Below are 15323 nucleotides of genomic sequence, written 5' to 3'. Positions count from 1 at the left end.
TTTGGAGCATACCGAATATAATAGAATTTAGAAGTTCTTGAAAAACTTGACAATTATAAGAGGAAATTGATAGCAAAATAGGTCAGACGTAGAGCAATTGGCTTGGTTTTTTGCAGAAATGATATACTGTGAACTCATTCTCAACACATTCTAAATAATAAAAGAGAATAATTTTGATGAAAGCGCGTGCCAATGAATTTTGCACTTACTTTGCGGAGGCAAATTGTCTGTAACACACTGTAACTCTAGCTCCTCGGTCCATTCCATCTTTGGCCGTATCTGTATCATCTCATAGTTACCATTCTCAGTCATGGCCTCTGGTTGACTGTTGATTGGTATCTTTCTCAAGGTCTTCATGTGCTGTTGAACTTCCGCCAAGAGAACAGCTTGTATTGCTTCAGTTACCTGTTAAGTTTATGGGTTTGTATGAATTATTTTTAGAATTATTACAAATGTTTGGGGTCTTGTGCACAAAACCCAAAGCCTGGAATTTTTATTTAAATAGGTTTCACATAAATTGCAATGTTCCATACCACTAGAATTAGCATCTGAAATAACTGAAATATAGATACTGAGAAATGGCACCCAAACCATCACACTGTTCTTTTGTAACCACAAGAGATTCTAAAAGGAAAGTTGAAAGGAGTTCTGGATTCTTTCTCTTAAGGTATTTTCATTTCTACCAGATGACATAGAAAAATAATTTGAGTATATCATATTGCTCTTAAAGACAAGTTTAGCTCCTCAAATATCTAGCTCTAAAGCACTATGTAGCTAAAAACACATTATTTAACCTAGGTTTAATACAAAAGGTTAAAGATAAGACTTTAATAATAAACCTCACTAAACTGTGTGTCTGTGTTTACGGATTTACATAGCTGAAAATACTGCAATATGTGCCTTCCAATTATGTTACATACCTACCTAGTCAAGAACCTATGGTTGAGTGTAGGGGAAAGGGAATGCTTGTCATAGGCCATCTAATCTAGTATCTTCATTTTTAAAATGAAGAACCTGAGACATGACATCCCAAATTCCACACAGACTTGGTGGACAGACTTTCCAAACCTTGCTTCTGTGTCCTTTGTAGTATGTGCCCTTCCAAGGTTCTAGCCCCTTACTGAGTGATGAGAGGATACCTTAGCCTCTTCCTGGAAAGAGATGAGACAAGGTCCAGGAGTTAAGTTCAAGGAAAGCCAAGTGTTGAATCAGTGAGAGAAAAGGATGGGCACCATTGATCTAGGTGAACTTGGGACATTCACCCATTAGCCTTCTATGTCTGACGGTTAAACCTTTCATATAGCCACATTCGAATGCCTGCTCCTTTTCCTCTCTAAAGCCCACCCTTTGTCAAGATGACTCATGTTCCACAATTGCCATTGTCCCCTTTGCATTATCCCCAGTTTATCTATGGGATGTCTAGAGCTTAGGCGTTGGGACAAGATCAGCTGAAACTGGTGATGTAGAGAGGCTGATTCCAATACCAGGACATGTAATCATCTAAATATTAATATTCATTGCTTTTCTGTGTCATGGTATCACGTGAGATTTTTAGGTACCACGGGCTCTTAGAGAGCTGATGCTGATGGCAGATGCTTACTGAACTACTGGGCCAGAAGGAGCTTTGACTTTAACATAGGAAGCTTCCAAAAACTATCAGAGCAGCTTCCTGATCGCTGATCATGCCCCTGTTCTTGTCCACTCCCATGCTCATACTCAAATGCTTGGTTAGGTTGTGAAAAAAGGCTAATGAATGAAGTGACTTTACTATTGTATACCATATCTACTAATATGGTAGATATTATATAGCTGCCACAACACAGGTATATAATGCTTACTTTTGTATATCATGTGATGAGATACTCAGCACTGTGTCAGCTATTTCATACCATGAATGTAACCTATAGTTCTACATAGCATGATACTGTTAAATCATGCCTACTAATATCTGTCATGGTGATATGATACATTAGCTATTAGATATCATGTTTACCAACATACACTAGTTTATCTCACAATATAGATCAATCATGCTTATTTATTTATGTATAGCATATGATGGGGCAAACTATATTAACTATTCATGAACAATTTTATATCACTGAATTTATTTTATTTTCATTTTGTCACGTTTTATTTGATAGCACTGCTTCCAAGATGTAGATGATGTGGTCAAAAGAGCTCATTTGAGTGACAAATGAGAAGGCCTGAGCTTCTGATCCAACTACAACAGTAACTACAAATGTAGCCTTGGGCGAATTCAAGGACTTCGTGTCCTCACTTATAAAACTCTGGGACTTCATGTCCTCACTTATAAAACAAAATCTGTGACACAGAGAAGCTAGGATAAGAGCGTCCAATTCCAGAATCCTTTGTGAAACTTGCTTCTGTCTATAACTATAAATCAGGAGGATACTGGAGGATATCTGCAGACCCATGGTATGTCCAGATCATGGTGGATCCCGCAGAATGAGCAGTTTGGCCATGTGCCCACATGGGACCATGGCTGCCCTTTCACACTGGGATCATTATCACCTCTGAGGAACACCACAAGTGTGACTGAGAAAGTCCTCTGGCCAATTGGATTTATTGTAATAGCCTATAGTAACTTGAATCAATATTCTTTCTTACAAATATACAGGGATTTATACAATTTCATCTGACATTTCTAATTATTAGATTTATATGTCATGACCACATTTTTAAACTGTTGAATTTGGCAGCTTTTTGACATATTTGGCAATACAAATGCATATGATAAGAATAATTAATATATCATTGAAAACAAGAGGAAGCAAAAATAACAGGAACAAAAAACATTAACTGTAATAAGTAGGATACTCAAAGCCAGAAAACTTAAAAGTGTATACTGAATGGCACACACCCATTGGAAATAGACTCAAAATACACACTTTATGTGCAGTGTGAAATCAATAAAGTATGGCTCCAATTCACAGAGAAATGGTACATCTTATAAGCAGGTAATAACGTTATTACAGTATCTGGTATACAGTGGGCACTAATAAATACTAATGGAATTGAAATAGATTCTGTACACTTTAAAAATATAACTGTGGAAAGTAGAATTTATTGATAATTTCTAACTATGAGTACTTGAGTTTGTCCAGTATACAAATACAGTAAATTTTTGCAGACGGTAGGAATAACACTTACCCCCATCAAAATATAAAAGTTTTAGACAATATGTTATATAATTTTGTGATTTTAATAATGAGATAGAATTAAGCACTATGGCTATAAAGCTATCTTCCAGATGCATATAAATAAATTTCTCTGAATATATAGATATGCAAAGTATTACACTCTTATGAGGGAATATGCAGTGATTCAAAACAAGGTTTACAAATCCATTGGCTAGAAAGAGACAGTCACAAATCTGGGCCATATGCTTATTACTGTGCCACAGGCAAGACAAACATTTTCAGGGTTTTCTACTAACACCTTGAAAGAGCAAAGTACTACTATAAAATAGCAAAGAACATTATGAGGACTCATAAGAGCGCCCAAGGCCTGCTTGTAGTACCAATGTCCAGATTTTCTGGTATAAAAGCATTTTCCCAACACTCGGGCTCACACTGGCCTTTCATGTTTTTGCCACATCTCCTGGAAAAGCAACATTTCTCCCTGGTGGCCTAAATGTCATATGTCACCCACTGGTGTTAGATTGTAAAATCCCAAGAATTTAGTGCAGCTTCAGAAACATGAAAATTAGCAACCCCAAAACCTTTCTGTTGCTTTTCCAGTATTTATTTCTAGCTTGTGCATGTTTCATATATGAGAAGCCACTGAGAATCTCCAGACAAACTCATTCATCTGTAAAAGTAACTCGTTTTTACCCCCTCCCTTCAAGATAACACCCTTCAATTTCTAAAGTTGGATTTTGCTCCACTTTACGTAGCATTCCATTACTACACAGTGTTCCTGGAACACATTAAAAAGTAGATTCGTGTAACCATAATTCGACTAACTGCTTACATGAACATGATTATGAGGGATTTGAGGAATGGTTAATGAAGCCTTTAACCGGATACTTGCACAGCTCTCTGTTGTTCTTGAAGGGCCTAGGAATTCTCATTTTCCCACTTTACACATGAAGGAAATAAATAATCAAGTTAAACCTATCTTCCAGAAGCATTCATCAGGTTAGTGAAGAACATTGAAGCTTGGACTTCCTTTAGAGTGAGTAATAAATGCTCTGGGAACATTTGTACCGCTGCCAGCATTTTGTACAAGGTCATAGAATCACAGAATCTTAAAGATCCATTAGTCCAAATATGTCCAAACCACATTAAAACTTCTTTGAAGGTCAAATGAACAACTACGAAAGATTTTTATTTAGAGTAATTCAGGATAAATGTTCTCTGGAATTATTTTCCTTATGGACTTTTTCCCCATTGAGGAGTTCTTTGGCTACTGGGGGGTGGAAAATCTTACCTCTAATAAAACTCTTCCAGTGTGATTGCGAATATGCTGGCCATTGCATTATCACAGAGGCATTTTTGCATAACTATTTGCATATATATTAAAATATATAATATAAATATTTTAAATATAAAATATTTAAAAAATTTTTAAATATTTTTTTTAAATATTTAAAAAAAATAAATATTTATTGACTGGCTACTGTCACGACTGCTTTTCTGGGCATTGGTCAGAGGGGTGAGTGAGACCACGTCCTTGCTCTCAGCAAGCTTCAAAACAGTGAGAAGACATAAGATAAGCAAGCAAAAAAGCAAATGGTATGATTTCCATTAAAAGCAAGCTCAACAAAGAAAATAAAACTGGGTAGTGTGATGGTGACTGGAAATATGGGGTTGGGGAGGGTATGGTAGCAATATTAGATGGAATGACCAGGAAGAGCTCTCTAAGGAGTTGGCTTTTGAGCAAAGACCCAAATGATGAGTGGAAAAATGAGAATTCCTGCCCAAAGAGAACAGTAAGGTCCTGACGTAGAAATGAGCGCTGTGTGTTCTGGAAATAAAAAGGTCAATGTGGTTAATATCACAAACAGGAAGGAGAATGATGAGTGAAGAGGTTAGGACAGGGGCAAATTATGTAGAAACTTGTAGGCCATGGTAATAAGTTTCAGTAGCCATTCCAATTGTGTTCATCTGGTTTTATCGTGTCAACCGCACAATTCTAAGTTAACTTTCTTTGTTTCCCTGTAACCAAGAATAACATTTGTAATTGGAGTTAGTGCTATTCTCATCTTGCAAATTTTACGTTCATTAAGCTCATAAAGAAGAATAAAGTCCCAATAAATATTCATCCAATCAATGAAGAGATATTTATTGTACACTGTACAAAGCTACGCACTTAGCTTTTAGGACCTGAAAAGAGGAAGGACTTAAATCGGGCATTGAGGAAACGGGCTCTCCAAATCAGCCCACAGATGAAGCATTCTTAGGAAGGATAAATGGTTCTAGTTATACACACCAAATTCCCAAGCCTAGGGACTTTTGTGTCATGGCACATTTAGAAACAAAACAATAGACAATTCTGCCACAAACTGAAATCTTCCTGGACAATAAGTCACCAATAACAATATAAAAATCCCTATTCATACCCCCTAACTTAGTGCATCCTTCCATATGTTATTTTCTACCTTTCCTCTCATTATTACTCTCTGCATTAGCCCCGTTAAACGAAATGCCCTGGGAGGACATTTTATGAGGACAAGAGATCTACTTCCTTGTTCTCTCAAGTAAAGGGGAGTATGAATGAACCTTAGCAGCAAGAAACTCTTCCATAATTTCAAGAACATGAACTGTGTCATACCTGCACAGATTGATCTCTCCAACAGGAAATTAGCTTCAAAAGTGACATGTCAGCTTCAGGTATATGGGATTCGTTTTTACCTAGAAGTGTACAAAACATATTTATATCTTGAAAGTATTAAAAATGGATGCACCCCAATAGTTTCTAACTCCAGCTGCACATTGGAATCACCGGGGAGATTTTTTTCACAAACATTAATGCCCAGGGTCAGTCTTCCAGAGATTCTGATTTAATTGATCTCAGGGAGAGGTTGGGGCAGGCATTAATACTTTGTAAAAGTACCTCCGATGCTTTTCATGAATAGCCAGTGTCGAGAACCATTAACTAATTTCTATGTATTTCTAACAATTATACTAATTCATACTCAAATGAAATCAAATTCATCATTATACCTTAAACTCATCTTTGCACTTTTTTTTCAACAAAAAGCAATTACTAATATTCTCACCCAAAACAGATCACCAAATTTTACAATTCCTTCCTTATACAAATAGGTCCTGAAATGGTACATGGCATCTATCACACAGAAATCATATAAAAGGCTTCCTTTGATTTGTCCTTATCCAGCCACACGACTCTGATCAATAGGTATAGCACTTATGTTTTAATTTGCCTCATTTTGTTATGTATTGTTTCTTTTAAATTTGCCCTCTTGTGTGTCCTTTCTATCTATTTGCCTTAATGTTCAGTGTGAAATTTCAAGAAAGAGCTGGGGCTTGTTTTATTTAAATTGATCCATAGAGTGCCCAGCAGGTTCCTACACAAAAAAGCACTTCATAAGTGCATTTTCATTAATTGAAAATGTACATATTATCATCCAAGTGAAAAAAATCAATGAATTAAGGCTTTCTGATGAATAAAATATATTATCTAGGTGCCAGCTCCCAGAAATGAGATAAGAAAGAATGATTAGGGCTCGTGCTGGAGGGAAAATTACTATAATTGTCTATTTAAATTAATGTATTAATATATGTTTTAAATCCTGGTATCAACTATTTAAATTAGTATTAGTCCAATATGTATTTCATTGAATCATCATTTACTTTATTAATAGATTGTGTGTGTGTGTGTGTGTGTGTGTATATCACATTAGTGGTCAAGTGAGATATGTTAGAAGGTATTGGATATAATATAAACTGAGAACATGAAAGAAATGTATAAGAAATGTCTGACACATTAATATCATTATTTTTTCCTAAAGGAAAGTATAATATGAATTTGAAATGACCGAGATCGCTGCATAAAACATGTAAGTACGATAGAGCACTACAATTTTGAAGTCACATTTTCCATTTCTTCATGAGCACAGCAGGTAAGAGAAAATTTTCTTTTGATCTCTCTCCTTTCTTCCTCTCTCATTTTGTTGACCTCGTGACTCTACCATCAAAGAGGTAAGTACTGGTCTCAACTGTAACTACTTACTGGTATCATGGGGTACTTCACAGGGTACTTTAATGTGATGTTAAAATTTTAATATGTGGTAGAAATGAGAGCCAACTTTTCTTGGCAATGTCAGGGAGTTAAAAGAATTAATTGCAACTTAAGGGGGAAAGATAAAAAGAAAACATCCCAGCTTTACCAATATTACTTAGTCACCATTCCTGCTGACAAAGTGGGTATTGGTTCCTGTCAACCCTTTGGAATGTGTACCTCAGAGTATTGTTTTCTTCTTCAGGCTTTGACTTTATAGAATGGTATGAAGCGAATGTCTTCCTTCCCTTTACGTCTCATCTCCATTTTATTAAAACACAAAAGCACATTTCCTTAGTACCTAACTGGATTTTAAACGCTATAAATGCCAATTCTCAACATCAGGGAGACTCATCAGTAATAACAGTAGTTGCTCAGGCTGCTTTGGTTGGGGCAGTCAGAGGAAAAGCTGGGGCCTCCTTGGCTCTGGTTAGCAATTCTGTCGGTCTCTGAAGAAATCATCTATATTATGCCTTAAATTCTAATCCTGTTTTGAGTGTTATAAAAAACGAAAATGAGGATAAATGCCCCAATGAGGACTACTACCTCAAGAAGGCAGGCAACCCAGACTGGAAGCCATATCGGGAGACACTATTTGTAATCATAAATGTGAGACATGGCCTCATATAATGGAAGGAGCAAGGGATTTGGAATTAGAGTTGGATTGGAATCCTGACCCCTCTGCTTTTGGCTATGAGTAAGTCTTCTAACTTCCCTGAGCCCCAGTTTTTCAAAGGGTAAAACAGTAGGTCCTCCTACTATGCAGGGTCATTTATACATTGATTCAGACAATATATGTAAAATCATTAGCACAATTCTTTGAACATACTAGGCACTCAGTAATCGGAAGCTACTATAAACTTCCACTTTTAAATATCCCAAAGATTCTTTTCAATAGTCCTGAGAGGGCCCTTACGCACTGGTTCAGGTTATCCCAATGTATTGATTATATACTTCACAGCTTTGGAGGCAACATGCACATCGAGTCTGGAATTTTATCCCCATTTTACAAATGTAGTAAATACAACTTTTAAAAGAGTAAAAGACATGCCCAAAGTTACATAAGTAGTGAGTGGCAGAACAGGGTTTTGAACCTAGCTGTCTACCTCCAAAACCATTGTTCTATTCACTATTTATCCATTAATCCAAAAGTGTTTGTTTAATTCCTTGCAGGCATTGTTCTAGGAACTGAAAACATGGCAGTGCATAAAAGTGTCATAAAGAGAAAAAAAAGAAAAAGAAAAAGAACCAAAAACATGGAGCTTACATTTTATTAGCAGGAGGTAGATGGCAAAGGAAGAAAATTATATTTGTAGGTCAGATAGTGAAAAGGATTGTGGAAAACAGTAAAACAGGGAAAGGGGTGGGTGGGGCTGGGAGAAGGGAGGATACCTTCATTGATGACACGGCATTTGAGCAAGAACTGAAAAATGCAGGGTAGAGGTGGGGGGCAGCAGGCTGACCTCTGTGGAATCTGGGGAAAGAGGCAGAGGAAAGAGCCAGTGCAAAGGCATTAAGAACTGTCTGTCATGTTTGGGTAAGAGTAAAAAGGCCAATGTAGCTAGACCGTTGGAAGCAGGGGATGTGTACAAAGAGATGAGATCAGATTGGAAGGTGGGGGGAGAGTGTACAATGACATAAGTAGAACAACCAGGTGACATAGGGACATGTGAGCTATCCTAAGCACTATGGCTTTTATTCAGAGTGACACTGAAAAGTTTTGAAGCAGAAGCATGATGTTCTGACTTAGTTTTGAATAGATCACTCTGGTTGCTTGGGAATAGAGTGTAGAAACCAAAAGTAGGAGCAAAGAGGTGGTTAGGAGATTTCCATCATCATCCAGGCAAGAGGAGATTAAGGGTCAAGAAGGGCAGCTGTGTAGTGGCAAGAAGCAGTCAGAATCTGGGGTATATTCTGAAGGCAGAACGAATGTGATTACTGAAAGATTGGCTGTGGGGCATGAGAAACAGGGAAAGTCAAAATGGCACCAAAACTCTTGGCTTTAACAACTAGAAAGATACAGTTGCCATTTACTGATATGTCAACGATTTGAAGAAGCAGGTTTGGGGGATGAGTTAGCCATTTGGCATCAAAAGAAAATCTAAACACCAAGATTGTCTCTCAGAAGATTTCAAGGACCATTACATGAATTAACTCTAAAATCCCCTAATATAAACATCACTTATTTGATGATAAAGATATTGATGCCATAAACTTCCCCATAAATCATTTATGACCTGAATTTAATATCCAAATATTTCAGACTTTCAGAAAGTTTCAGACTTCCAGGCGTGTCAACAACCAATTGATGAAATCCATCACAGTACATGTCTTGTTATTTATTTTAATACAAAAATTCATATATATTTCAATTTTGGCAGAATATAAAACTGTAACCATGTGAAATGCAGACATAGATACACTACTCATTCTACACTGTAGTGTGCTATCCAGTTATACAAATAGTAGTTATTTGACATCATAGAAGTAATTAAAAGATCAGAATATATCTGTAACTTCTTTACCATTTCGTAAGTAACTGTAGAAGCTTGAGATATGCAAAATATCATTCCCAGGATTTTTCACCTTGTTATGTACAGATTCCATTTTGAAGGAACTGTTGACAAAAAGATTTAATGGATATTAGTAAAAATGTGTGAAAAACATTTTGACAAATAAAGATCTGAGTGCAGGACCATTTTAACAAATTTGGGAAGTGGACACAGATTATTTTAAGCAACGTCTTCCACATGAATCTCTTTGATGAATCCTATTCCCCCACGTTGCCTCCTATCCAAAATCTAATCCCAATTGAATTGTGAATCTTGGTTTACTAGAATTATCTTGTGACCCACTTGTCCAGAAAGGGCCTTGCTACTTTAGGTCTTGGAATCTGTACCTAATGCAATCAAGTTTTGAATCTTAATATGTTGACATCTGCCAAAGACTTCTCCCCAAGTACCATCAGGACCTGATGGGAGCAGGTTTTACTCTAATCCCATGACTCAGTCAGCAACTTCCAGATACTGTCTGATGATGTTCTCAGAGGCAGTAAGCTCTTCCCTTAAAATTCAGTGACGTCATGCGCCCAGTTGTTGCCCATACGAGGATTTCTCAGCCTTTACAACCACAGTGAAATGTTAGTGAAATGGCCAAATTTGTTGGAAGGATTTGGTATGACAAATCCAATACACATTATTTTGGTTTCTTGAAAAAGGACATGCAGTTTCTAACAGCAGCTCAAAGCTGAAGTGACTGATTTAGGGAAGCAGTCTCGAATTTGGACACCTCCATTCAGTCATTTGTTTTAATTAAGAATTTTGTAAAGAATCAACTAATGTGTGGGAACGATTTTAAGGCCATTTAATGGAAGGCATGCTGAAAGTCAGTCCATACTCTCCCCTAAAGGGCACAAGACACATCCTCTACATCCGATGCTTCCTAATCAGGAACAAACTCAGACGAAACACCTCTGGCAAGCAGGTGTCCCTTACGCTCTTGTGGGATCATAATTAGGCAAACAAATATAATTTGTTAGCAGCCCAAGTTTTTAAGAGTTTGAAGAATGTGATCCCCTATCCTACCCACCTCATCTTGTAAACAAGTAAAGCCAGGCCCAGAGGGCCAAGTGCCTAGTACCAAGCCACATGGCTGGTGAAACCACAAAACGAGGATTCATTCCTACGTTTTCAGGCTCCAACCTGACTGAATTTTTTAAACTATAATTTAGGTGCTATGTAACTTTCTTAGTAATAGAAAGAAAGTTAAAGAAGCCTATCTAAAATTTAAAAAATAGAATAAAATTTAAAAGAAACAGAAGAAAATGGAGGATAAGTACAAAAATGTGCCAGTTTATGTTTTCTCATTATTTGGGCCACTGAACAGAATATGGACAACCCTGTGGTAGCATAGAAAGCATAGAAGTATTATAATGGCAGGAAGCACTGTACTGAATCCTACGTGATCCATATGGACTTGCTACCAGACTGTAGCTTCACTGAGGTCACAAACTCTGTCTATCATACAGTGCCTGGCACAGATATTTGTTAACCTGAGTTATCAAAGAACAGAAATGTCAAGGACCATTTACCACCTTGTAGCGGGCAGTTCAAACAGTATCTTTTCTATAAAGGCTTTCTGATGGTTTCATCTCACCCTAAGTATTCTCTTTACACTGACCATTATACTTACCTGTACTACAAATGTTTGTCCTAGTTCCTTTACCTTATTTCAGTGTTTTCTACACATGTCATGTGCATTGTCTTTATCATTTAAATGAGTTCACATTCAAATGAGAAATTTATTTGTATTTCCCTTGTAGGCTAGTGCTAAGTACATCTTGAGTAAGCACTTGGTGAATTGAATTAAATCCTCTAATATCAACTATGAAAAAAACTACATTGAATGTTAGCAATGTCAGAGGGTAAACAAGAGTCAAGCTTAGGAATTAATCAGGCTCTGGAATTAGACTGGTGCTCAGCGTTGAACCAGCCTCCAAGGAGCTGAATTAATCTTGGGGTTAATACTTTCTCTCCATAGGCCTCAATATTCTCATCTATACAACGTGCAAAATAATAGTCCTATGACCCAGCTTTGCTGTGTGTGTTAACAGAAATCATGTATGTAAAAAGCTTACATGGTGACCAGTAAATAGTAAATACTCAAAAACAATAGCTATTATTACTAAACTATACTTTCTATAAATTAATTACAGATGGTCTCTTCTATTCTAGTATGGGATTTGAGCTATGAAATTTTCAAACTTTTACTTTCCTGATGATGTATAAAACATATCATCATGGGCATTTACGTTAAATGTTCTTTGTTCATACTTAATTCACAGCAAGTACAATGGATTTCAAGGTGTGTATGAATCTATGTACTTAACTATCCATCGATCGATCCATCAATCAATCGAATCATTCAGCATGTAGCACTCTGCTTTTCCTGGTACATACTATGAGAGCAATGGATATTTTTTGAATGAATAAATTGTAAAACACAGATTTATTGCCCAATTGTCCTCCAATCCCCCAAAGTAAAAGAAATATTTCCTTAAATGTGTTTTGAGCTAAAGGAGTTGTTGCATGTTTATTCTTCATCTGAAGGAAGAAAGGAAGGAAGAAGAGGAGGGAGGCTAGAGAGCTGAATATAGCAAATAATGATAACTTTTTAACATCCCAAAAAGAAATAGTCAAAATTTCTAGGCATGTCTTACCTGTCAATTCCACATGACAATTCTACAGGCATGTTAACTAATTTGTTAACTAAAAATACTCTTCTCAATAAATAAACTATAGTGTTAGACTCTTGCAAAGAATCACAATTATTTTCCAGTCTTCTTGGCATCCCAGGCTGATTTGGAAGAGTGGATGTGTATTTATTTGACAAATCTAAAACTTTTCTGGAAAATAAATTTACTTTTGAAGAGTCTTTTTTGATTTCAGCATTGCATGAATCCCAACCCGGCAACATCAATGAGAATTGATCTTCATTTGAAGCAAGTCCTAAAGAAACAGGACCCTGAAGCTTCAAAATATTGAGATGCTTAATGCAGAGATTATCTAATTCTTTATCCACTCCCCATGGCAACAGGCAAGATAGGAGCAATTTAGCTGCATCTATTATGAGGTTGGCATCCAATTTTCTTGATGGCTTAGGATGCATCTTTTTGGAGCTCTTCATTTTCTTCTGCCTTTTAATGCCATCATTTTCTTCTAAGAATGTTACGGAATTATCTCCTTGGGCTGAGCTTTCACTACCAGGCTTAGTTTGTGCCTCTGCTGAGAGAGGACCACAGGCAGTTTTATTCCTTTTCAGCGTCAATGTTTTCTTCTCTACTGTGCTTCTGGCTCTTCTCAGGATCTCACTACCATGGAACGAACTGGAATGGTCACTATCACAGATTGGAGTTGGCAGCAGAAGTTCAACAAGGTTTTCCAGGTCAAATAGAAGGATGTGAAAGCCAATGTTACTCCATCTTGTCTTCACAGGTAGGACATTAAAAGGACCTGAGAAAGACTTGGCATCAGCCACCTACGGAAAATTAAAACAAACAAACAAACAAAAAAATCCTATGTGTCAAAGTTGTTATTTTCTAAATGATTTTATTAATGGTCCATGATATTAAAATGACATAAACAGAAAGTATTAAGTAGCAGTACAACTAAAGGCAAGTCATTTTAATATATTTTTGTCTTGGCTACAAAAATTCCCCACTAAATTAAACATTCTATATTCTAATACGCTTTAAACCCTTTTTTTCCTTTCTAAAACTTTATTTTTCCTCTAAAAAAAATATACAAATTAGGCCTATGGAGTAACATGGCATCAGATTCCCTTTCACATCTTCCTATCAATATGGCCGTGAAGACACATAACAGGGAAGAAGTAGGTTTGAAAATTAATGAGAAGAACAGTTAGAATACCTGCAAGAATTTAGAAATCTTTAACAGGAATGGCCACTCCAAATCTAAATGTTAACCAACATCAGATTGCTTTGGTTTTTTTAAAGGCTCACCTTGTGGACTTGACATTTGTCCTTTCTCTTATCTAAAATGATTTTGCCCTAAATATTGGTATGGCGGGCACCCATACTTCACATACGTTCCTGCTCATTTATGAGGCCTTCCTGGAGTACCACATCCCTTCATGCCAATCCATACTCTCTCTTCTTCCTTGCTTATTTTTTTCTTCCTAGTACTTATGATTATCTTATCTGAAATATTTATCTGTTTACTGTGTATTTTCCCCAATAGCATTCAAACTCCACCTTTGCAAGAGTTTTGCACATCACTTTGTTCCCAATGCCTATAAAATGATGCTGCGATACAGCATTAGTAGGGGCTCAATTAATAATTATTCAGTGAGTGATTAGCATATGTATACCATGGAATACCATTTAAATAGTTTTAAATAATGGTGTAAAACTACATTTAATGGGGGAAAATGTGTTCTATATGGCCAAAAAAAAAAAATATCTCCTTTTAATAAAACTGTGTGTGAATATATACTTTTACACATTTATATATATAGACACACAAATGCATATATATGTGTGTGTGTGTATATATTGCATATATATGTGTGTGCACACACGGAGGTCTGACAAGTTCACATACTTGTTGCAACAATGTTGCTAACCTTTTTCGATATCAGAGGGATTATTCATTCTGAATTTGTACCAACTGGACAAACAGTTAACCAAGTTTACTATTTGGAACTGCTGAAAAGGCTGTGTGAAAAAGTTAGATGACCTGTACTTTTTGCCAACAATTCATGGCTCTTGCATCATGACAATGCACCAGCTCAAACGGCACTGTCTGTTGGGGAGTTTTTAGCCAGTAAACAAATAACTATATTGGAACACCCTCCCTACTCACCTGATCTGGCCCCTTCTTTCTTTACCAGAAGATAAAAGAAATATTGAAAGGAAGACATTTTGATGACACTCAGGACATCAAGGATACAATGACAGCTTTGATGCCCATTCCAGAGAAAGAGTTCTAAAATTGCTTTGAAGGGTGGACTAGGTTCTGGCGTCGGTGCATAGCTTCCCAAGGGAAGTACTTCGAAAGTAACCATAGTGATATTCAGCAATAAGGTTATGTAGCACTTTTTCTAGGATGAGTTCATGAACTTAATTGTCAGATCGTGTGTGTGTGTGTGTGTGTGTGTGTGTGTGTGTGTGTGTGTGTGTTTGTATTTATGAAGGACATGCACCAAAATGTTAACAGTTAATTGAGAAGAAGAGGTTAAAATAATCTTTATTTACACTTTAGGGTTTCTTTAAATTTAGTTTTGGGTTTTTTTTGCAGTGATGACACATTTATTTTATAATCATAAGAAAGAAAATTAAAAAACAAGCCATTAAAAATTTTAAAGATGAAAAAACAAAATGACGATTAACTTAAAAACACAATTTTCTACCAATAAAATTGTATATGGGTTAGTATAATTATTAATAAATAATTTTTGCAAATCAAAAATAAAAAGAGAACTATATAGACTGAAAAATGGGCAAATAGCATCACTAGCAATTCCCAAAGAATAAT

General features: G+C 36.3%; 1 protein-coding gene across 3 annotated transcripts in view; it reads right to left on the bottom strand.

Annotated features, from left to right (window-relative positions):
• The window catches only part of WDR72 (WD repeat domain 72), a 204887-nt gene that overhangs the window by 75079 nt on the left and 114485 nt on the right, over positions 1 to 15323 (bottom strand). For all 3 annotated transcript variants that reach the window (XM_033107033.1, XM_033107034.1, XM_033107032.1), the window contains exons 15-18: positions 12488 to 13305; positions 9795 to 9886; positions 5800 to 5879; positions 210 to 405 (exon numbers count right to left, since the gene is read on the bottom strand). In XM_033107033.1, coding sequence (XP_032962924.1) covers positions 210 to 405; positions 5800 to 5879; positions 9795 to 9886; positions 12488 to 13305 — 1186 coding nt within the window. The remainder of the gene's footprint in view (positions 1 to 209; positions 406 to 5799; positions 5880 to 9794; positions 9887 to 12487; positions 13306 to 15323) is intronic.

Source organism: Rhinolophus ferrumequinum, chromosome 6 (genome assembly GCF_004115265.2).
Source record: "Rhinolophus ferrumequinum isolate MPI-CBG mRhiFer1 chromosome 6, mRhiFer1_v1.p, whole genome shotgun sequence".
Taxonomy (NCBI): Eukaryota; Metazoa; Chordata; class Mammalia; order Chiroptera; family Rhinolophidae; genus Rhinolophus; species Rhinolophus ferrumequinum.
The sequence above is the reverse complement of the archived record's forward strand: the minus strand, read 5'-3'. Positions and strand labels throughout refer to the sequence as shown.